The 23,604-nt window shown below is 58.5% G+C and overlaps 1 protein-coding gene and 2 long non-coding RNA genes across 4 annotated transcripts in view; 1 reads left to right on the top strand and 2 right to left on the bottom strand.

Moving 5' to 3' along the window:
- Window positions 1–2,269: 2,269 nt before the first annotated feature.
- LOC145518282 (uncharacterized) lies at window positions 2,270–4,729 on the bottom strand. The gene is made up of 2 exons (XR_014062806.1): window positions 3,694–4,729; window positions 2,270–3,161 (listed from the first exon to the last, which is right to left on the bottom strand). It is a non-coding gene; the product is annotated as an uncharacterized LOC145518282 (long non-coding RNA).
- Window positions 4,730–5,544: 815 nt separating this feature from the next.
- On the top strand, window positions 5,545–11,726 carry LOC145518283 (uncharacterized). The gene is made up of 4 exons (XR_014062807.1): window positions 5,545–5,868; window positions 7,017–9,502; window positions 11,010–11,115; window positions 11,304–11,726. It is a non-coding gene; the product is annotated as an uncharacterized LOC145518283 (long non-coding RNA).
- The window catches only part of SLC9A3 (solute carrier family 9 member A3), a 35,069-nt gene continuing 17,439 nt past the window's right edge, over window positions 5,975–23,604 (bottom strand). The window contains exons 2-16 of one of the 2 annotated variants that reach the window (XM_081522312.1): window positions 17,693–17,995; window positions 15,879–16,039; window positions 14,454–14,532; window positions 13,680–13,857; window positions 12,938–13,158; window positions 10,929–11,131; window positions 10,410–10,499; window positions 10,256–10,326; window positions 9,361–9,490; window positions 8,187–8,302; window positions 7,625–7,754; window positions 7,265–7,441; window positions 7,065–7,137; window positions 6,507–6,617; window positions 5,975–6,222 (exon numbers count right to left, since the gene is read on the bottom strand). In XM_081522312.1, the coding sequence (XP_081378438.1) occupies window positions 5,975–6,222; window positions 6,507–6,617; window positions 7,065–7,137; window positions 7,265–7,441; window positions 7,625–7,754; window positions 8,187–8,302; window positions 9,361–9,490; window positions 10,256–10,326; window positions 10,410–10,499; window positions 10,929–11,131; window positions 12,938–13,158; window positions 13,680–13,857; window positions 14,454–14,532; window positions 15,879–16,039; window positions 17,693–17,995 (2,291 nt within the window). The remainder of the gene's footprint in view (window positions 6,223–6,506; window positions 6,618–7,064; window positions 7,138–7,264; window positions 7,442–7,624; window positions 7,755–8,186; window positions 8,303–9,360; window positions 9,491–10,255; window positions 10,327–10,409; window positions 10,500–10,928; window positions 11,132–12,937; window positions 13,159–13,679; window positions 13,858–14,453; window positions 14,533–15,878; window positions 16,040–17,692; window positions 17,996–23,604) is intronic. The other variant, XM_081522313.1, reaches the window with a different exon arrangement.

Genomic DNA, 23,604 nt, shown 5'->3' with positions numbered 1-23,604 from the left:
TTAATTTCTTTTTTATTAAAGGATAATTGCTTTACAGAATTTTGCTGTTTTCTGTCAAACCTCAACATGAATCAGCCTTAGGTACACATATATCCCCTCCCTTTTGAAACTCCCTCCCATCTCCCTCCCCAGCCCACCCCTCTAGGTTGATACAGAGCCCCTGTTTGAGTTTCCTGAGCCATACAGCAAATAGCTAGTTTCTTTATACAATAAAATTTCAGGGGACTTCCTTGGTGGTCCAGTGGTTAGGAATCCGCCTTACAATGCAGGGGATGTGGGTTCAGTCCCTGGTCAGGGAAGTAAGATCCCACAAGCAACAGAGCAGCTAAGCCCTCGCAGCAGTGACAGATCCTGTGTGCCACAACTGGGACTCAATGCAGGTGAAAATAAGCAATTACAATAAAGTTAGAAAATTCAGCTATTAAAAGGTGTGTCTCTGACAGGGAGACCTGGAGGATGACCCACTGGAGATGACTGCCAGCCCCAGGCGGCTCCATCTGGGGGCTGGGATCCACTGAGACATGTAGGGCCAGGTCTGCCCATACTGGCCACAAGACTGGAAAAAGTCAGTTTTCATTCCAATCCCAAAGAGAGGCAGTGCCAAAGAATGCTCAAACTACCACACAATTGCACGCATCTCACACACTAGTAAAGTAATGCTCAAAATTCTCCAAGCTAGGCTTCAACAGTGCGTGAACCATGAACTCCCAGATGTTGAAGCTGGATTTAGAAAAGGCAGAGGAACCAGAGATCAAATTTGCAATATCTGCCGAATCATCAAAAAACCAAGAGAGTTCCAGAAAAACATCTGCTTTATTGACTGCTGAAGCCTTTGACTGTGTGGACCACAACAAACTGGAAAATTCTTCAAGAGATGGGAATACCAGACCACTTTACTTGTTTCCTGAGAAATCTCTATGCAGGTCAAGAAACAACAGTTAGAATCAGACCTGGAACAACAGACTGGTTCCAGATCGGGAAAGGAGTACGTCAAGGCTGTATATTGTCACCCTGCTTATTTAAATTACATGCAGAGTACATCATGTGAAATGCTTGGCTGGATGAAACACAAGCTGGAATCAAGATTGCCAGGAGAACTATCAATAACCTCAGATATGCAGATGATACCACACTTACGGCAGAAAGTGAATAAGAACTAAAGAGCTTCTTGATGAAAGTGAAAGAGGAGAGTGAAAAAAGCGGGCTTAAAACTCAACTAAGAAAACTAAGGTATGGCATCCAGTCCCATCACTTCATGGCAAATAGATGGGGAAACAATGGAAACAGTGACAGACTTTATTTTCTTGGGCTCCAAAATCACTGCAGATGGTGACTGCAGCCATGAAATTAAAAGATGCTTGCTCCTTGGAAGAAAAGCTATGACCAACCTAGACAGCATATTAAAAAACAGAAACATTACTTTGCCAACAAAGGTCCATCTAGTCAAAGCTATGGTTTTTCCAGTAGTCATGTATGGATGTGAGAGTTGGACTGTAAAGAAAGCTGAGTGCTGAAGAATTGATGCTTTTGAACTGTGTGGTGTTGGAGAAGACTCTTGAGAGTCCCTTGGATTGCAAGGAGATCCAACCAGTCCATCCTAAAGGAAAACAGTCTTGAATATTCATTGGAAGGACTGATGCTGAAGCTGAAACTCCAATACTTCTCCAATACTTTGGCCACCTGATGGGAAGGGCTGACTTATTGGAAAAGACCCTGATGCTGGGAAAGATTGAAGGCAAGAGGAGAAGGGGACAACAGAGAATGAGATGGTTAGATAGCATCACCGACTCAATGGACATGAGTTTGAGCCAACTCCGGGAGTTGGTGATGGACAGGGAGGCCTGGTGTGCTGCTGTCCATGGGGTTGCAGAGTCCAACACAACTGAGTGAACTGAACTGCCCACACTAGGTCTTTCCCACTAGCCTTGTCCCCCAAGCTCTGGACCCAGCTGTCCCCACCTACCTCTCCAGCCCCAGGCCTGCCCCCTGTGGGCCCCTTTGATGTGGCAAGTGCTTGATCCTCCCACTCTGGCAGGCAGAGTGCTGGTGGCCACGATCTCTGCTGGGGGGTGCGGGTTCCCAGGACTCAGGCTCTGTCCGCAGGCTCTGCACTAACCCTGAGCCTCACGTACACGCACACACACATGCGCACACACGCCAGAGGCACATCTATGTTAATTTTAGTGCCAGAATACTGTGCCTGCGGGAGAGGCGGCCCCTTGAAGCCTCCTTATATGATCTCACTTGTAAACAAAGTTTTCACCTGAAGTGTCTTGTAATATTTTTAATAGACTTGATCAGGCTGCTGCAGGGTCTGTGGTGGGCTCTGCCCAGACATTGCTGACAGCACACGGGCAGTGCTTTAAGGCACATGGTCATGATGAGGGTCACACAGCTTGACTGGGTTACATTCATAAAACCAGCATTCACAATTTTCACCACTCATAATGTAAAATACATTCCCATTCCAGTTTCAGTGAAATTCCTCCATTAAATCTCCTTTAACAATAGAAATCAGTAGTTCACTGAGCACTCCACTAAAATCATGTTCAAGAAAATGGAGAAGTGAGAGAAGGACTCCTAAATTTGTGTACTTTGTATCACAAAGTTGGCCAAAGTTCAGTATTAAATAAATAAGAATCTTCCTAATAAAAAATTTTACAACAGTTTTCCTAAGGAAATACATTCATAAGACTTGGTTTACATTCTGTTTTACAATGACAAGAACAGCTCAGATTCTCATTTATGAAATGTGTCCACAGTACTACGGCTTATAATGCTGTGTCACAGACCAAACACAGTCTCTCGGGCTGGATGTCTCGCTGGAACCTCGGACACCACTCAGCCTGTGCAGGTTGACCCTGCTCCCCACGGCACGGCTGGCCCAGGGGAGGTCAGCCACGCAGAAGTTACGTGTCTACAATGTCAAGTGGGTGTCTCAGCCTCTGGCCCTGCAGTGAGGTGAATCAGATCTGGGTCCGGTGGTCCAGGAGAGTTGTTAAGGCAGCTGGAGATGCTGGATGGCTGGGCTGTGGTGCCTGGACCAGCCCGCCTGCTCCGGACGAACCACCCCTGCAGGAGTGGATGGAGAATGTGCCTTCCGCCAGGCCTGTGGGACAGACAATGGCTGGCTCTTGTGCTCAGAGAGTGGGTCAAAGTGGCTGTGAATGTGAGAACAAGCATTGCAAACCACGTCACTCCTGTCCCAGTGACAGCTGAGTGAGCAACTTGGGTGGTGAGCAGACCTGTGCATCAGCCTACGGACTGTCTCTGGGTGACGCAGGCCACAGCCACCCTCCCTGCCGCTCCCTGTTTCCCTCAACAGCACAGTGTAGACTTCCCACCAGGGCCACTGGGGCCCTGCAAACTGCCATGGTCAGGGCTGGGGGTGGGGGGCTGCAAGGACGCACGCGGTCACAGCACAGCGGACAATTCCCTGAGCAGGGCTGAGCTGCTTCACAGCAGCTTCCAGGAGCCCCTGACCCTCTGCTCCTTGACTGCCTCACAAACCCTCCTGAGGAGCGGCCGAGGACTGAGGGCTCTGTCCTAGGCCATGTCCCTGAGCCCCTGAGGGTGGGGTGGGCGTGGGGGGTCCAATCCCCCTCATCCCCTCTCTGTGGTGAGCAGACCCGGGGGCTTCAAGGCCCAGCTGTGACTCTAAAGAGGACTGCTTTCTGACAGAGGCCCACATACCTGCTGGGGCTGTGTGGTCACTGCAACCCCTAACCCAGCCCGGGCCATCGTCCAGCATCAGGTGGGGCAGCTCAGGCCACAGACCAGGGGCTTGGGGAAGTTTGGGGCCTGGTGCCCAGAGGCCCCCATTCTGAGGCTGGGTCTGTGCAGGGTGAGCAAGCATTAGGCTCTGGGAATCTCAACACGAAAAGAACGAGCAAACAAAAGATGCTTCTGCAGCCGTGCCTATGGTCCCTAAGGTGCCAGTGGTTCAAAGACCTGGTGAGTGATCACATCTCACCCTGGTGTCAGGGCTCCCCCCACCTCGGGGGCTGACAGTCCAGAGGGGCTTTGGGAAAGGCCAGCCTGGGTGGTATCGCAGTGGGCAAGTCTCATCTGGTTTGGGTCTGTTTCCCCAGCAGTGCTGATGAGAATGGACACAGGTGGCAGGAACTGAAGCACAAACTGTCCCTGAGTCAGGGGTGACCATGGAAACGGCAACACACAAATGCCAGCTCAGCTCAAATCCAGGACAGGTGGACAGAGGGTCCGCAACGGAGCCTCCCAGACGGTGGGGAAGGCTCACCCCCACTTCCCACCAGCAGCAGGGAACCCCAGGGAATGCCTCTGCTCCGGTCTTGCAGCTCATTTGGTCCCGAGGAGTTCAGCTCCTGTACATCCCAGCACCTAACCGGATCGGTGAGTGTCCAGGGCTACTTCAGGTCACCAGAAGACCCCTTGGGAGTGAGGCCATGGAGGGCACGACCCCCAGAAAATACGGCCATGCTAGCAGACCCCCGGATGGGCAGCTGTGGTGGGGGTAGAGACCATGCGTAGGGGCGGGCAGGGACAGTGCCTCGGTTGGGAGGGGCGGGTGGAGGCCCCTAAGAGGCGAGGTCGTGAGGATCGAGGTCATCCCCTGGGGCGAGGTAATGGGTGCAGATCCTAGGAGGGCGGCCGTGATGGGGGCAGAGAGCCCCCCCCCCGGGGGCGCGGCCGTGGAGGAGTGGAGCCCCCCGGGGGCGCGGCCGTGGGGGTCACCCCCGGGGGCGACGTCAAGCCTGCGGACCTCGGGGGGCGGCAGTTAGAGCGGCGTCTCTTCCTGCTCCAGCGCGTGCGGCGGCGCGTGGCACGACGGCGGCAGCGACGCCAGCTTGAGCAGCGCGGGGCGGCGGCGCGCGCGGGGCCGCTGGAACGAGCGCCGGCTGTGTACGCGGCGCGCCGCCGCCGACCGCGCGTGCGCGCCCAGCAGCCCGCGGCGCTCCGGCCCCGTCCCCTGCGCGGGCCCCGCCGCGGGATTGGGCTCGGGAGGTGCCGCGGACGCGGGGCTTCGCGGGGTGGGCGGGGCCTGCGCGAGGCTGGGCGGGGCAGGGCTGGGCGGGGCCGGGCTCGGCGCGCGCGCGCGCGAGGGCTTCTCGACGGCGGGCGCGGCCTCGCGCGGGGAGGAGCGTCCGGTCAGCGGCGCGTCGGAGCCGGTGTCACCTGCGGGAGGAGCCGGCGTGAGCGCGGGGCGGCGCGGCGCAGCTCGCCTAGGCAGGAAGTGGGGTTCACTCCCCAGGCCCAAGTCGGGTGCGAGGCCCGGAGGCGAAGCCGCGGGAAGAAGACGGGCGCCAGCTCTCGGGGTCCCGCGGGCTCCTGCCTGAGGCGGCGAGCCGGCCCTCGGGGACCCCTCCCTGCTGCCCCGCCCGCTGCACTGCCCTCCGAGTGGGGGTGTCTGCCGAGCCTGCTTCCTCCGGGCTTTCCGGGGCCGCGGGCCTTGAGGGAGAAAAGCTCGTGCCCTTCCGTGTGTCGGGGTCCCCGAGCCGGCGCTCTCCCAACCGACAGCCCGGAACAGGCGACGCTCACACAGCAGAACACACACCCTCACACAGCGGGGACCCTCACTCAGCGGGGACCCTCACACAGCGGGGATCCTCACACAGCGGGACCCTCACTCAGCGGGGACCCTCACTCAGCGTGGATCTTCACACAGAGGGACCCTCAGTGGGGACCCTCACAGCAGGGATACTTAGCGGGACCCTCACAGCGGGGACCCTCACACAGCTGGGCCCTCACTCAGCGGGGACCCTCACTCAGCGGGACCCCTCACACAGCAGGGACACCCCATCCCGTCCGTCCCCTCCCCCCCCCTCGCTCGCGGGAGAAGCAGGAAGTCAGATGCGCCTGAAGAAAGAAGCGCGGCTGGAAGAGAGACTGGTGAGAGCAGAGTGAGGCGGAGGCGGCGGCTGAGAGAGAGAGCGACGCGCGGGGCTGAGGCGGCGCTGAGAGGAGCGGGGGACAGAGCGAGGGGCCGGCGGGCCAGTTACATGTGTGTGGACTCGGGCGGGGTGGCGTGCGGCTGCTCCTCGGGGCCGTCGGCCAGCAGGAACGAGTCCACGGACTTGCCGCTGAGGCGGAAGGGCGCCAGGCGGTGGAAGTTGCCAGGGGAGTGGGGAATCTGCAGGCGGGCCCTCTGGGAGGGCACCACCGCTTCCCCGGGACACAGCCAGGGCGGCACCCCAGAGAGGATGCCGGGGCTCTCCTCCGGGGAAAACGCGGGGTTGTCAATTCCTAGGAGAGAGGGCGGCGGTCGTCAGCTTCCCTCGCTCACCGGGAGGGCAGAGAGGGAGGCAGTGGCCCTGGGTCAGACAGCAGCTCGTCCTCGGCCACACGGAAGGTCACCTGGAAGGTCTCAGGCCTCTGGGGTTCAGGCCCTGCGCCGGCTCTCGCTCTCCTCTCTCAGAGCAGAGGCCTCTGCCTGTGCCCGCACTTGCGCGGCCGCATGAACCGCGCTCCACCTCCTGGTCCTCCCGCCAGGGATCACCTGTGGGTAGCGGAGGGCCATACCCCCTCACCTGAGGGGGAGTCTGTCGCTGTGTCCTGCGAGATGTTTGCCAGGAACTCGATCCCCCCACTCATCTCAGCATCATAGTTGGGGGCTTCCTCAGTGTCTGAGAGTTCCAAATCTGGTGACAGGGAAGGGACAATGTAAGGGGACAGGCTGGAAGCGCAGATGACCTCGTCTGAGCCCTTGACCAACTGTCCCGGACCCGCTCACCGCGCCCACCCCCCCCAGTGTCATCACGTCTGCCGCCCCCACTTAGCAGCCTCTGGGCAGCTCAGTGGACCATGGTGCCCACCTGGCCACACCAGGATGGGGCTGGGCAGAGAGGACCACACTCGGTCTTCTCGAGGAGGGGCGGGGGCAACTGGAGAAGGGGGCAGGGGGCGGGCCACAGAGGAAGGGGATGGGAAGCCCAGGTCGCGGCCCTGCCCCCAGAGTGGCTGCAGCCTGTGAGGAGGGCCCTGGTGCCCAGGGGGCGGGTTTCCTGGAAGGACAGCCATCTGCACCCGGCTGCCCTCAGGTGCCCCTCAGCTCTTGCTGACCAGCGTCCTGCCGTGGCCCAGCCTACCTTTCTCCTTGATGGTGAAGTCCTGCAGGGAGCTCACCATCGGCAGTTTCCCGTTGGGAATGCTGCTGTTTCTCTGAGGAGCAGAAGGAAACCGCTCACAGCTCTGGGTCCTGCCTGATCCGCCTGTTCACCCCAGGGAGGCCTCTGCCCTGCCGCTGGGGTGTCCCCTCAGTGGGGCCCGCCCAAGTGTGCCCTCTCACCCGCTTCTGGGCACGCTCCCGCTTGAGCAGCTTCGCGGCCTTCTTGTGGGGGTTGATCCCCAGCTTGGCCGACTTGAAGGACTCCAGGCGCTTCCGCATGGTCCTGTGGAAGATTTCGGTGTCCTGCTTCTCATCCTCATCAGCGGTCAGCCCGTGCCGGCTGTAGAGATGTTTGTACTGGGGGCAGAGGAGGGGCGGGCGGGGTGGTTAGGGTTAGCTGGTCGTGTCCGCAGGGCCTGGGCTGCCCCCGGATGCGGGTCTGAACCCCCACCCTCCCAGAAGCGACCTGCACTAAGGAGGGACGTGCTTTGCCCTGGGGCAGGATGGGCGGGGCGCCAGCTCGGGTGAGGGTGCACCCACCTCCTGCCGGGGCTTGTACAGGTACTGCTGCAGCGTGTGGTGGGTGATCATGTCCTCCGCATCCCGGATGCTCTGCCGCCTTTGCTCCAGGGACTGCATGTCCAGGCGCACGGCACTGACGTTCTCCCTCCTGTGGGGGCCTCTGTGAGCAAGCGGGCATGACCACCTGCCCTCCCGCCTGCACCCCTGGGGCCTGGGGTCGTCCCAGTGAGACCTTCTCCTCCTCCTATTTAAGACTGACCCCACAGTGCGCCTGTCCCTCCGAAGCCCCAGCAGTGATGCTGAGAACCGCCCTGCACTGGCAGTGCAGAGGCTGGAGGCCTGGAATCTGGGACCAGCACCCCTGTCTTTGGTAGTGGGGGAGGGGGCGCTCCTTAAGGGGGCTGCTGGGCCCTGGCTCACTGCCTCACTCCAGCTGGCTGACCGACACAACAGGTGACAGACACCACAGGCTCTGGCCCTGTTTCCCATGTGGGCAGCCCCAAGAGGCCCACTGGCCATGCCTGTGGCTTGGTCGGGGAGCCTGGGGAGAGCTTGGCCCACAGCAGCCCTGGGGACCTACAGGAGGTAGGAGACAGAGGCCTCCACAGTGGAGGGGCGTGGGGTGCTGAAGTCCACGTTGACCATATTGTCCGTGCTGGGGGAACGGATGAAGGCCAGGGATCCACGGCGCTCTCCCTACGGGAGGAGGTGGCCTTGTCAGTCACTGGCCTGGCCCCAGGGAGCCCCACCCCGGCAAGCTGTGCACTGACCTCCAGGCACCTGGGAGAGCCAAAACCCCAGAAACCATGGTGGAGGCCCCGCTGGAGCTGGGAGGCTCACGGAGTCTTGTGCAAAGGACTTGGTGCCTCGGGGAGCATGGGGAATCCCCACGGGATGGGGAAGAGGCCCTGTCCCCACGGGGGCTCCAAACCAGCTGCCCTAGTTTTCCCCAGAAGAGAAACCCCAGCCTCCAGAGTCAGACAAAAACCAGGCAGAGCAGGGTCCACAGGCATGGAGGCCACACTGCCGAGTGAGGGGTCCTAGGAGAGCAGCTGGCCCTCCGGGGAGAGGGTGGAGCTGGGGAGGGCATCCAGGTGGGGGCCAACCTGCTATGGCAGAGCTGGTGCTGCGGGCGTTGCTCACAGGCACAACCGCGGTGCACGTGGCACCCGCTCTCTAGTCTGGGCAGAGGAGCCCACAGGCCTGCGTCATAGGCACCAAGGTGGCAGGCGGCGAGGGGAAGGGAGGCTGGTGCCCTGCTGGGAGCCTGTCATCAGTGGGGACTGGGAGCCATAGAGGGTCTCCAGGAGAGGATGCAGCCAGCAGGGGTCACCACCCACCTTCCCAGCCTCAGGGAGGCAGCAAGGCCTCAAAGGCTCGCGGTCAGAGGGGCTGGGATTCCTGCTTTGAACTTCCTCAGCTGGTCAGAGGTGCAGAAGATGGACCTTCTGCCCATGGCCTCGCCCCTCCAGGCTGGAGCCTGGAGCTTGTGCTCACTGGGGTCTGTGACCTCAGATCCAGCACTGCAGAGCGGGAGCTGTGGTGAACCCCACTCTCAGGGTGCCTGGGGGCCCGTGAGCTCAGGTGAACTGCGGCTGAGGCAGCGAGAAGACCGTGTGTCGCCCACCAGCTGCCCCCACCCCCGCCCGGGCCTCAGGGTGCAGACCCCAGCACTGTCCACACGTGGGTCTGTCTCACCTCTTGCCACCCTCCCCCCCACACTCCTACAAAAGAGCAGACGAGACAGCTGGTACCTCAGCCACATAGCTGATGGCATCCTTCAAGTTGAGCTCGTGGAAAACGTTCAGAATCCGATCTCGAGACTTCTGAGCCGACCTTCTCATGAGGATTTTGCTGAGGAATTTCCTATCAAAATTGGACCACCTGCGAGGACGGGTGGGTCAAACCAATAGTGTTCAGCACTTGGCGGGGTCTAGGTGAAGCCCTGGGATGGAACCCTGGCAACATCCAGACTCGTGATGGACACAGCGTGTAGCCGCTGGGCGGGACACTCAGTTTCCATTTACTGTGACAGCCACACAGGCGAGCTTTGAAGTGAAAGAGATGACCCTCCGTGTGCCACTGAATACCACCTCACCACCCTGTGGCCGCTCTACCTTCTTGTCTGACAGCAGGGTCATGGTGTGTGCATGAAAGTGGGATTAATCTTCTCCTGTAATGCAGTCATGCAGATTTCCTCTGACTGCATAACCCTCTAGGAAGATGGGGGGGGAGGGATTCAAGGAGGAGGGGATTTAAAGGGGGGAAGGGGGTCCCAGGAGGAGAAGTAGGAGGGTTCTAGGAGGAGGAGGGGCTTAAGGGGCTCCAGGGGCAGGAAGGCGGAAGAGGGGTCCCAGGAGGAAAAGCAGAGGTATTCTAGGAGAAGGGGCTTGAGGGGGGCGGGGCTCCAGGGGCAGGAGGGAGGGGAGAAGCGGGGACCTGAACAAGGTGGTGAGTGGCTCTGGGTCCTCCGAGGGCAGTATTCTGAGGTCACTGGGGCTCAGTAGGGTTAGGGTCATGGTGATGCCAGAGATTCACTCTATAGCCTGTGGGTCCTACAGTTACTGGTTAAAGAGGACTAACAACTGAGATGAACGTGCCTCTGAATTTTCCTATTTCAGTTTGTCAGGGGCCACTGTAGCCACTCACTTATCTCTGAGATAATTGTGTCCGATTTGCCCTGATATGTCCTCGATGGCCGAGAGGATGTGGTCGAAAGCCTTTGGGAGGAGAGGCAAGTGGGTCAGCGTCACCTGGACAGCCCCTTCCTCCTCCTCCCTCCTGCCTCGGCCCTTCCCCCTACCCGGCCGTGCAGCTTCTCGTTGAGCTTGGGGTCTCGCTGTTCACTTCTCTTCACCTTCAGCCACTGCACCAGGGGCTTGATGGTCAGGCCCTGGAAGATAGGCACCCTGACCCTGAGGCTGGGCCAGGCCTCACCCCACACCCACACCCCACTGTGGCCCACTGATCCCAAGCCCACCTACCCCAATGGGGCGGAAGGGGCCACCCAGGTGATCTGTGCCCACCTCCTGGCAAAGGAGGCCCTGCCACCTGCGGGTCACTGGATGTCCTTGGACGCCCCTGGCTAGCTCCTTAGAGTAGCCAAGAGCCAGGCAAAGTGGGGCCCTTTCCTTCCTGGTCAATGAAACATTAACTGGGGCTTTGTTAACCAGCAACAGCCAAGGAAGGAGGTTTCTAGGCCAAATCACGCTGCACTCACTGTGGGGCCACATGAAAACCTACAAAACTGCACCTAGTTACTAAAATTATCAACCCAGTTAGGCCTGGGGCCTGGGAGGGTGAGGCCCCTCCACCACCTTACCTGGAAGATGACAGTGAAGAAGATGACGATGATGGTGGTGCTGACAAACAGGTTCTTCTCCTTGACCTTGTTCTCGTCCAGGAGGACCACCAGGGCATAAGCCACAGCTCCTCGGAGGCCACCGTAGGACATGACCACCTGGTCTATGATCTCCAGCTGCACCATCCGGTACCGATTCAGAATCCAGGTCTGCAGGATGACCCCTGTGGGGTGAAGCGTGCACTCAGCACTTGGGGGGAGAGTAGCCCCTCTGTCCCTGCCAGCACCTGCTACAGCCGCAGTGGGGAAGGAGTCACACAGGGAAACTGCCTCCCACGAGCGAGCAAGCAAGCAAGAGAGCTGGACCAGTAAGCACCACTGTAGCCCCGCCCACAGGTCCCTCATCCTCTTTGGAGCTCTCTGGGCGCCCGCCTGCCTCTGCACCCCCAAGCTGCACTCCAGCAGCTCTGGAAGTTCCCAGGTCTTAGTGTGACCACGCATGTGACTGCCAAGCAGCTCCAGGACAAGATGCCACCCAACCGCAGGGCCTCTGTTTCCCTGAGCCCTCAGTCCAGTGACTGCAGGCAGAACAGATGGGGGTCACCCGACTGCCTTCTTCCCTCCCCAGCCCTGGGTCAACACTGCACACCAGGGACCAGTGACCAGGGCTGGGTGGGGCTACAGGGGCTCCTGCCTCTCACGTGCCATGGTGACTGATGCTGTCCCAACATGACCACATCCAGAGTAAGTCAGTGAGAAGCCACATGGGTTCCCCTGGCTTCTGGAACCTTCCACTTGTACCTAAAGGTGGTCTTATTTCAGTGATGAGGTTGTAAGACTGTGAGAAGGCCTGTCCCTTCACTAAGGGTGACCAATGTCCTGGCCAGCCTTAGGTTCCCCAAGGTCTCTTGAACCTGTCATTCACTGTGCTACAGGGCTGCGGGCTGGGGGCTTATGTGTGTCCCTGGTTCTGCAGACTCCCCGTGGCCAATCCCTGCTGTTGCCTATGTTCCCTCACCCCTCCGTCACCATCATCCCCTCATCCCAGCATCCCCATCACCCTCCATCATCCCCTCATCCCTCTCATCCCCATCACCCTCCATCATCCCCTCTTCCCCGCATCCCCATTACCCTCCATCATCCCCTCATCCCCTTATCCCCATTACCCTCCATCATCCCTTCATCCCCTCATCCCCCTCACCCTCCATCATCCCCTCATCCCAGCATCCCCATCACCCTCCATCATCCCCTCATCCCTCTCATCCCTATCACCCCGCATCGTCCCCTCATCCCCCTCATCCCCATCACCCTCCATCATCCCCTCATCCCCACATCCCCATCACCCTCCATCATCACCTCATCTCTCTCATCCCCATCACCCTCCATCGTCCCCTCATCACCCTCATCCCCATCACCCTCCATCATCCCCTCATCCCCCTCATCCCCATCACCCTCCATCATCCCCTCATCCCTCTCATCCCCATCACCCTCCATCATCCCCTCATCCCCTTATCCCCATTACCCTCCATCATCCCCTCATCCCCGCATCCCCATCACCCTCCATCATCACCTCATCTCTCTCATCCCCATCACCCTCCATCATCACCTCATCTCTCTCATCCCCATCACCCTCCATCGTCCCCTCATCCCCCTCATCCCCATCACCCTCCATCGTCCCCTCATCCCTCTCATCCCCATCACCCCCTCATCTCCCTCATCCCCCTCACCCTCCATCGTCCCCCTCATCCCCTCATCCCCATCACCCTCCATCGTCCCCTCATCCTCATCACCCTCCATCGTCCCCTCATCCCCATCACCCTCCATCATCCCCTCATCCTCCTCATCCCCATCACTATCGTCCCCTCATGCCTCCTCATCCCCATCACCCCCCTCATCCCCATCACCATCGTCCCCTCATCCCCCCAACCCCATCATCCTCCATCGTCCCCTCATCGCCATCATCCCCCTCATCATCCCCCTATCATTCCCCATTATCCTTCCATCACCCCCCATGCTCCCCACACCCTCACCTATGGCCCTGTACACGGAGATGAAGAGCAGTGTCAGGAGCACGAAGGCTGTGTTCCACTTCCAGATGAGAGGGTTCACAGCCGAGATGCCCAGGAACATGAAGATGATGGTCTCGGCCCCGCTGGCCAGCATTTTCATGGTGTAGCGCACTGTGGTGGCCGACTGCTCTGAGATATTGGCCTTCACATACTTCTGACAGCAGATGCCACAGAAGGTGATGCTGGCACATGGGACAGCCCACCATGAGGGCTCAGGCCAGGGCTCAGCTCCCACCAGGCCCCGTGGGGCTCAAGCCCGTCTCCCAGAAGGCAGCACCTTGGGGCCCCTGCATCCTGGGCAAGCATCCCCTGCTGCCCATCTGTGCTCCTCTTTGTGAGCACAGGGCTCCTCCTAGGGGCTTGGTGTCCTGGGCTGGCTACCCTGACACTGTCCGTGGGCCTCTGGGGGCCTGGGTCCCACACTGGAGGGGAGGGGGCTGCCTTGGTTTCTGTCCACACACTGAGGGGGCAGCTCTGAGGGTCAGAGCCCTGGGAGGGGCTGTGTGGGGGCAGAGCAGGCGCTGCAGCCCGTGGACAGCTCTGTAAAGACGCCAACTCCTATATTAAAAGACTAAATAGATCAAATTCTTCTCCCCCATGGTGGGTTCCCACCCCGCCCGGAGAAGTGGCCAGGCCTCCCCTGGGCGGGTCCGCCAGGCACGCGGGGGCTGGTGGGTGGCCGGCCAGCCAGGGGGGGACTCACGCCAGGATGGCCGACAGGGACAGCATCTCAGACGTGAGGTAGGACAGGTAGGAGAGGACAAACACGAAGCCGGGCTCGATGATGCGCACGTGCTTCGTGAAGCGTGTCACCAGGGAGAGCAGGAAGGCGAACACGATGCCCACCAGTGTGCCCCCCAGGCTCACCACGAAGAAGGACACTGCAAGGACAAGGAGTGCTGCTGGCCTCTGAGTGGCCCTCTGTGGCTGCGGCGTGGGCGAGCTGGCCTGACTGACTGACCGTTCCCCATTGAGGTCCCGGGTGACCCCAGAGGCACCAGCAGCTCGGCAAACAAGAGGCTGATTCTCTTGGCGGACAGAGGCTCTGGCCTCCATGGGGAGGGGAGAGCACTGCGCCAAGGGAGGCCCGGCTGCCCCACTGCGGGGGCAGTGCTGAGACCAGCAGTACTGGTGTGGGTTGACATCAAGGACCAGGCTCTGGGCTCCCAAGAATGCCATCTATAACTGTCCCTGCCCAGAGGGATGCCCAGGACCCCGGATACAGGATCCACGTCCTCCCATGGGTCTGTGGGGGCAATGACCCTCGCCACCTAGGATGGCTGGGGCCTGGGAAACCACGTTAGTGGAACCTGCCAGGGAGGGAGGGGGCCTGTCACCAAGACTTTGAAATGGAAGCATGTTTCCCTGCACAGGCTGTGGGTTCCAGCCTGGCACAGATGCTGCCCTGCGGGGTTCATGTTCTGGAGAAGACACTGGCCCTGGCTCCCCGCTGGAACACGACCCGCCAGCCACACACCTATTCCTTTCACACAGTCCACACCGGTCACCTTGTCACCACCCAGCGTCACAAAAGATTCAAACACGTTGTATAGGACCTGCGGGGACAGAGACAGGACACCGTCAGCCCACAGTCAGCACTGACTCCTCCCCGTCTCAGGCCCCAGGCCTGGTGAGACTTGGGCTGAGTGAGGAGACCGTGGCAGCAATCTGAAGGGAAACTGAAAACCACTGGGGGAAACTCATTTGGGGCAGTAGTGTGGGGTCTGGGGCGGGAGGACAGTCTGGGAGGAACAAGAACTCTCAGAGAAAACCTGGACTTCCTCGCCCTTGGTGAAGCTGGGTGGCCACAAAGCCGGCCTGCCGTGATGATCCTTAGTTAGTTTCCCAAGACACACCCAGAGTTTCATTTGCAGCGACTTTGCCGTTATGTGGCCCCTGTCTGTGGGGAGGCACCCCTGGCATCTTTGCCTGTTGACATTTAAACCTCATCCTGCTCTGACGTGGCGATAAATGCCTAACACCTCATCCAAGGCTGCGGGGCTGTGTGTGTGGGAGGTGCCTGCTGTGCTCTAAGCAAAGCTCCTGAAGGATGCGCTGGCTCCACGTGCAGAGGAGGGGCCTGGGGGCGACCCGGGTGGGAGTGCTGTGGGGCCCTCGGGAAGAAATGTTTCTGTGACCCCAGGTCTGTGCTCTCCAGTGGGGAAAAGGCCCTCACGGGGCAGATTGCAAAGCTGTGTTCGTGGAAGGAAACCTGGTGATGTTGCTGCACGGGGACTGTGTGGGAGGGATGGGTGCAGCTGGGAAGGTTGGGGGAGCAGACACAGCGCCCTGCTTCTCCAGCTTCCTCCTTCATAAGGAAGACGAGCCTCACAGGAGCCAGGGAGGAGCTTCCTGGCTTGGGCAGAAGTTCACGCATTTACGGGACATGGAGGCTGAAGGGCTTTTAGAGCAAAGAGGAGACTGGACACCCACTACGTCTGCGAACCTGCAGGGCTGAGGAGACCCCAGGTGTGTGCTCAGCCACACCACTGACTGGCCCTAGGAAGGAGGTGGCTCTGTGCTGCCCCCGGGACCGCACTTCCCCAGAGCCCATGGCCAGTGTGGGGAGGATGGCCTCTGATAACCGACGGGCCGCCCTTCTCTCCAGGCTACCCAGAGCCGATGCGGACCCCCAGCCCTCAGGCCGCAGGCACACTGGGCCTGGCTGAGTTCCCCTCCTCGATCCCCACGACACCGTGATCACCCACGACTCCACGGTCAAGGGCGGGGACCCAGCCTGCAACCGAAGCTGGGATGCCAGCAGTGAGGTCGCTGACTGCGCGCTGTGAGGTGGGGTCTAAGGATCCTGAAAATGAACTGAGGAATCTGACTAAAGCAGCCGTTGCTCCGAAGGAGGAGGCCCTGGAGCAGGACCAGGAGGTGCGTCCTGCCAGGCACTCACCACGGTGACGGCGTCATTGAGCAGGGACTCCCCGAAGACGATGATGAACAGCACCTCGTTGACGTGCACCTCTTCAAACACGGCCAGCACGGCCACCGGGTCCACGGCGGCAATCAGGCTGCCGAACAGGAGGAAGTCCAGTAGCCCGATGTTCAGGTCTCCTGGAAGACAAGTGGGCCATCAGGGGGAGCCCTCCTCCCCCGAGGGCCAGTCCTCCCTGCACCGACTCTGCCAGGAAGATTCCAGGGATGGGACCGTAGGCTCACGGTTGTCGGACTGCGTGTTCCGGGAGCCTCCCTCACTGCGGCCTCGCCCACCTGTGGGGCCTCCTGGTGGCCCAGGGTTTCTGGGTGCTGGGCTCCTCTGCCCAGACACCCCCGGAATGTCCGCTGCCTGGCCCACCTGTGGCCGCCCAAGCTGACCCTTCCTTGGCAGTGTGCCCCAGCCTTGGGACAGACCTCAGAGCCTGGAGCTGGGCCAATGGTCAGCAAAGACCCATCCCTGTCCGCCGGCTGCAGGGCCGGGCTCCGGGTGTCCCCTGGGCACTGCCCTGCTTCATGACCTTGGCTGACACCCAGCCGTGACCACTCCATCCCAAGGACTGAGCACAGGCCTCAGATGGCTGTGGCCCCTCAGGGAGCCAAACCCCAGAATGTTCCCTTGGGCCTGGGGGCCAGAAGTGGCCTAGGGCACCACCGGGAATGGCAGTCTGATGCCACCTGCATGGCCCCTGTGGCCCGGGCATTGGGGAGAACTGGCCGGGTGTCTTTGGCGCCACGCCAGCCTTGGGGGGCTTCCAGATGGCTGTGGGGGCTTGAGGAAGCCCGCGCTCCACAGGGGTGAGCGCAGAGTCCAGAGGTGACTCCTGGGCACCTTCGCCCTGTTTCTCAGTGTGTCTTCTTTGTCACTGTCATTTCAAGGGCAGTCGTGAGCCCCACTGGGAGGGCTGGGGGTGTGTGCTCTTTCTTCCGTCAGAGGGCCTGTCCCTTGTCTGGTTCAGCTGGTGGAGTGTTTGAGGCTGAAGCTGAGCAAAGATAGCTGCCCAGGGAGGTGCCAGCACCCCCACCTCCCTCGTCGCCCCCAACACCAGGAGCTCAGCCCGGGGAGCCCAGAGGTCCCCGGGAACCCGGCAGAGTTCAGGGCCGTGCCATCCAGCACGTATGCGTGGCCGCGGTGAGCAGGGCCCCGCCTGCTTGTTTCCCGGGTGGATAATGACCGACTCCCAGGTGGGTGGGGTGCTCCTCAGAGGTGCCAGGGCTGAGGTTAGTAACCAACTGGCAGGAAACACAGGCAGGGGAAGAGCCGCAGACACAGATCCCACGTGATGGAGGAGAGGCTGGCCCGCCTTCTCCTGGCCGGATTGAGTAGAAATGACACCCAACCTTCTGCGTGGGGACAGGTTTACCTGGGCTCCACGGGCGTGGGGCTCAGGGGTCGCCCTCTGCCAGAGGCTGCCTCCTCCTTCCCTGGGGTCTGAGGCTGGACCCGACTTTCCTGCCAAGGGGGAGGGACTGCAGCCAGCTCGTTCCCACCACCCCACCCACTGGCCAACCTGGTCGGACCAGACTTCATTCCCAAGCAGGACACATGCCTCGGCCTGAGAATGGGCGTGGACTGGCTATTGGTGAATTAAAACCCAGGAGCGTTAAGTGGCCACTGGTGACATCTCTGGATGAGCCCTACAATCACTCTCCTTTTAGGTCTGTGTTCTTTGTCTTGTGCTTTCTTAAACGCAGCTGCTGGGAGCCTGCCCCGAGGACCCCCGGGACCCTCCAGGAGCCCCCCACCCCTGGGGGGTGGCGGCACCCACTCACCCATCAGGCCACTGAGGAAGACGCCGTAGAGCGACAGACCAGTGGTGGCCGCGTTCCACACGGTGCCGATGACCGCGTACAGCAGGATGGTGCCCAGGTTGCCAAAGAAGAGCCGGTTGGGCATGAAGTAGCCGGCGTCCAGCACGATGGGCGGCAGCAGGTAGAAGAAGAAGACCGTGGGCGTGAGCGAGAAGGAGGCGATGTGGTCGGCCGCCAGGACGATGCCGCCCAAGACCAGGCCCAGCACGATGAGCAGGGCGCTCTCAGGGACCACGCTGGTGACCTTGTGGGACAGGTGGAAGCCTGCAGAGGGAGTGGAAGTCAGCAGGCCAGCCTGGCTCCACGGAGAGGACCTGAGCTCGGGAAACAAGGCCCCCCACCCAGGGCTGTGGCCACCTCCCTCCTGCCCCTGCTTGTGTAGCTGGGAGGCCCTGGGACGCCCTCCTCAGAGGTCTCCCTGCCTCCTGCTCAGAAAATGGCCCCCTTCCGCAGGGAGTCCCCGTGGCAGAGTCAGGCTGGAGGGGCTGCACGTGGCTTTGACAGAGGCCCAGGTGAGTAGAGTGCAGGCCCCCACGCCCCAGGCCCCACAGATCCCCTCTGACCTCACTCCTCACGCTGTATCTGGTGCCCTGGACCCCTACCCTGCCTGAAGCCCCGCTGTGTCTGCATAGGAGCGCCCCTATGCAGGACATCCCCCCTGCCCCACAGGAAGAGAGCCTATAAGGCCAGGCTCTCCAGGGCGCCCCAGCCGCAATCAGCCCCACCACAACAGTCATGTGCTTCAGGACAGCAGGACCCCAAAGGTCCCCCCACCAACAGTCAGGCCCCTCGGCCCCCTCGCCCGTCAGCCCTGCCAGGACCTCAAGGGAGGTCACACTATTGGGGCCACTTCTCCTTTGTTCAATTTTAAGACTCCAAGGAAAAAGTGGTAAGAATCCTGTGTTAAGTTTGATTTCAAAACAGTTGGAATATTGACAGAAGAGATGGGCGTTTGAGATAGTTCTCTTTTTCACTCATGTTCAGATCATAAACTCCTTCAAAATTTGACTTAAATTGAAAAAAGAAGGGAAAACCACTAGACCGTTCAGGTATGACCTAAATCAAATCCCTTATGATTAAACAGTGGAAGTGAGAAATAGATTCAAGGGATTGGATCTGATAGACAGAGTGCCTGAAGAACTGTGGACGGAGGTTTGTAACATTATACAGGAGACAGTGATCAAAACCATCCCCAAGAAAAAGAAATGCAAAAAGGCAAAATGGTTATCAGTGGAGGCCTTACGAATGTCTCAGAGAAGAGAAGTGAAAGGCAAGGAGAAAAGGAAGGAGATACCCATCTGAATGCAGAGTTCCAAAGAATAGCAAGGAGAGATAAGAAAGCCTTCCTCAGTGATCAATGCAAAGAAATAGAGGAAAATGATAGAATGTGAAAGACTAGAGATCTCTTCAAGAAAATTAGAGGCACCAAGGGAATATTTCATGCAAAGATGGGTGCAATAAAGGACAGAAATGGTATGGACCTAATAGATGCAAAAGATATCAAGAAGAGGTGGCAAGAATTCACAGAAGAACTGTACAAAAAAGATCTTAATGACCTAGATAACCACAATGCTGTGATCACTCACCTAGAGCCAGACATCCTGGAATGTGAAGTCAAGTGGGCCTTAGGAAGCATCACTACAAATAAAGCTAGTGAAGGTGATGGGATTCCAGCTGAGCTATTTCAAATCCTAAAAGATGATGCTGTGAAAGTGCTGCACTCAATATGTCAGCAAATTTGGAAAACTCAGCTGTGGCCACAGCACTGGAAAAGGTCAGTTTTCATTCCAGTCCCAAAGAAAGGCAATGCCAAAGACTGTTCCAACTACCACACAATTGCACTCATTTCACATGCTAGCAAAGTAATGCTCAAAATTCTCCAAGCTAGGCTTCAACAGTATATGAACAGAAAACTTCCAGATGTACAAGCTGGATTTAGAAAAGGCAGAGGAACCAGAGATCAAATTGTCACCATCCATTGGATCATAGAAAAACCAAGAGAATTCCAGAAAACCATCTACTTCTGCTTCATTGATTACACCAGAGCCTTTGATTGTGTGGATCACAACAAACTATTGTGGATCACAACAAACAAAAATTCTTAAAGAGATGGGAATACCAGACCACCTTACCTACCTCTTGCAAAACCTGTATACACATCAAGAAGCAACAGTTCGAACTGGCCATGGAACAATGGACTGGTTCAAAATTGGAAAAGGAGTACATGGAGGCTGTATGTTATCACCCTGCTTATTTAAAGTATATGCAGAGTACATCATTCAAAACACTGGGTTGGATGAATCACAAGCTGGAATCAAGATTGCTGGGAGGACTATCAATCACATCAGATTTGCAGATGACACCACCCTCACGGAAGAAAGAGAAGAAGAACTAAAGAGCCTCTTGATGAGGGTGAAAGAGGAGAGTGAAAAAGCTGGCTTAAAACTCAACATTCGAAAAACTAAATCATGGCATCTGATCCCATCAGTTCATGGCAAATGGATGGGGAAACAATGGAAACAGGAACAGACTTTATTTTCTTGGGCTCCAAAATTACTGAGGTCGGTGACTGCAGCCATGAAATTAAAGGACGCTTGCTTCTTGGAAGGAAAGCTATGACAAAGGAAAGCTACACCTAGGCAGTGTATGAAAAAGCAAAGAGATTACTTGGCCTACAACGGTCCATCTAGTCAAGGCTATGGTTCTTCCAGTGGTCATGTATGGATGTGAGAGTTGGACCATAAAGAAAGCTGAGTGCCAAAGAATTGATGCTTTTGAACTTTGGTGTTGGAGAAGACTCTTGAGAGTCCCTTGGACAGCAAGGAGATTAAACCAGTCAATTCTTAAAGGAAATCAAGCCTGGATATTCATTGGAAGGACTGATGCTGAAGCTAAAACTCAAATACTTTGGCCACCTGATGTGAAGAGCTGACTCATTGGAAAAGACCCTGATGCTGGGAAAGATTGAAGGCGGGAGGAGAAGGGGACAACAGAGGATGAGATGGTTGTTTAGCATCACTGACTCAATAGACATGAGTTTGAGTAAATTCCAGGAGGTGGTGATAGACAGGAAAGCCTGGTGTGCTTCAGTCCGTGGGGTGGCAAAGAGTCGGACACGATTGTGTGACTGAAAAAGTTCTGTTTATTAAGAAGTCTCCTTCTGTATTCTAAGGATTGTCTTCTGAGATGCAAGGACCCAAGAGCAGCAGGGTCACGGGGGAGACAGAGCACAGGGTGTGATCCATGAGGGTCCAGCCAGCAAACAGCCTGGCTGACCCATCCCTGGGACCTGGGTTCTGATCCAAGAGCCCCTTACCCAGTCCTCAGCCTGTCTCCTCACTGGAGACCTGGGAACATTTGGGGGCTAGAAGCTGGCTCTCGGGAGGTCTGCCTCTCTTCCACAGGATAGTCCTCTCCGGGTCTGGTTGAGGTGCTGAGTGACAGGCGTGGGTCCTGCTCTGTGGCCCAGGGAGCCTCAGGTCTCAGCCAGTGGGGAGGAATGGGCCCTAAGGACCAGAGGACCTGCTGGGGGCCCCCTAGGAGCCCGCACGCCCCCTGGGCTTGGGCACCACGGCAGCAGCTGGTCATCTGGATGTCAGGGCGAGGTCCTGCTTCTTCCTCTTGACGGTTTTCATGGGGGTCCTGTGAGGGCGGCCACCCAGGAAGCCAGAGGTGGGGTCCCACCTTCACAGACGATCTTAGAAGCCAGAAGGCTGGCGCCTCATTTCCACAGGACGCGGTTCCCAACCCACAGGGGTCCGCCGGCTGCACAGCCCAAGGTGCCCATGCAGGAGGCTGCCTGTGAGCTCGGGGTGGGGGGCCAGGGTGGGGGCAGCGCTTCCTGGAAATCCTCCGGCCCAACCCTGCTCATCAACGGGAGGCCTGACCTTGGCCTCCCTGAGGTCTGCAGGCTCTCGACCCACCGGAGGGCCCTCTGAGCCCAGCATGGGAGGGCCCCTGACAGGGAGACAGGCAGGAGCCCAAGCGCCCGGGCCTGGCCGCACCTGCTCCCTGCACGCGGGTGCCCAGCTGGCCGCCCCCTGGGGACGGAGGGATGCGTCTCTTCCTTCATAGCCTGTTCCCACCAGCCTGGCCCAGAGCCCTCCCTGTGGGCCCCGGCTCCCACCCGGACGCCAGGCTCAGCAGGCCCAGACCCAGGAGTCTGCGCTGGTCCCTCGGAGTGATGCCTTCACAGAAAGGCCTGGGCTCCTGCCTTGCCTCCCAGGGGCTCTCTGAGTCCACAGATGGCGGCGTGTCCTCTCCTCTCCCTTCTGCTGCTTGGCGCCTGGGGGCTGAGTTAGAAAGTCCGCCCAGAGCCAGAACCACAGTACAGCCTGAGTCCCCTGCTCGCTGGGCCGCTGTGAGGCCATGCTTCTCCCAGGCTGCACGTGACCTCCGCTTCTGCACCTCAAAAGCCCCAACGAGCCCCGAGTAAGCTGCATGGAGGGCTGCCCCGCCAGCCCCAGCTGCTGTTCCCACAAACCTGTGCCTCCTGCCCCGGCCAGGCTCCAGGGGGCCACGTCTGGTGATCACTGGTCGGGGGCCCCTCTGAAGAGGCGGCCAGCACTGCAGGGTCATCAGGCCTAGGGCCGGGTGTGGCCAGTGCCAGCCAGCCCCAGCACACCCCCTGCCGAGACAGCAGGCCGGTTTCAGGTCAGACTCAGGGTTTGCCCTTCAGCCAAACGTCTCCCCAAAGTAGACGCTCACGGCAGGTCTCAGATCGCGATCGTCTCTGACAGCTGTGGGGACAGCGGGGCAGGAAGGTGCCAAGGAGCCAAGTGACCCTTAATGATGACAACAAAACTCTGCCCTTTGGGACTCAGAGTCCTAATCCTCTGCCACATTCCTGTACGGTTACTAGAAAACCTTAATAATTTGGACAATGGGGGGATGAGACACAGGCTGACCTCTGCCCAGATGCTCCTACTTGGAAGGAAGCCCTGAAAACCCACAGAAAAAGTGATCTGAACTTTTCACTCACTGAGAAAAATACACACACACACACACACACATACACACACACACACATACACACACACACACATACACAAACCCACATACGTACACATAGATATACACATTACACACACACATGCACACACACACTACACACATACACACACCATAGACACATACATACACACACACACGCAATGTGGACGGACGGGCATGCTATTCCAACCTCTGAGTCCGTCAGCATCGGACACGCGCCTCTGAGCAGGGTGGGGCCTGCTAAGCACTCACGCGTGTCCTGCACAGACACCCGCCTCGCCTGCCCACAGCAGGGGGCACACTTGTCCCTCATCCCAGACAGGTGGGAAAAGGCATCTCCTGGAGACTTAACCCTTCTCCTGACTGTCTCATCGTGAGTGAGGCTGAGCGTCTGATCTCATTTGGGAGACATTTCTTCCTGTTCTGTGGCCCGTGTATCATGGCCTTTGCTGCGGTGTTACCGGGTTATCAGCCTTTTCTTATCAATGGGTGGCTCTTCACGCATGTGCGCGGGTGCGTTTTCACTTTCGAAGGTCAGTTCAGTTCAGCTCAGTCGCTCAGTCGTGTCCGATCTTTGCGACTCCATGGACTGCAGCACGCCAGGCCTCCCTGTCCATCACCAACTCCCAGAGTTTGCTCAAACTCATGTCCATAGAGTCGGTGATGCCATCCACCCACCTCACCCTCTGTCACCCCGTCTCCTCCCGCCTTCAGTCTTTCTCAGCATCAGGGTCTTTTCTAATGTTTCTAGTTAATAGTTTATTTCTGAGATCTCACCGTGTTTGTTCTTTTCCGGTTCTCTTAGCTGGGAAAACGCTCTTTTTATTTTCACCACTAGCTCACTGTCTCACTGTGAGCGCCTGTCCTACTGCGTCTGTGTT

The sequence above is a fragment of the Giraffa tippelskirchi genome, chromosome 8 (genome assembly GCF_054371585.1).
Source record: "Giraffa tippelskirchi isolate mGirTip1 chromosome 8, T2T-mGirTip1v1.2.pri, whole genome shotgun sequence".
Classification (NCBI taxonomy): Eukaryota; Metazoa; Chordata; class Mammalia; order Artiodactyla; family Giraffidae; genus Giraffa; species Giraffa tippelskirchi.
Note: the sequence above shows the minus strand (reverse complement) of the source record. Positions and strands in the feature narration are given on the sequence as shown.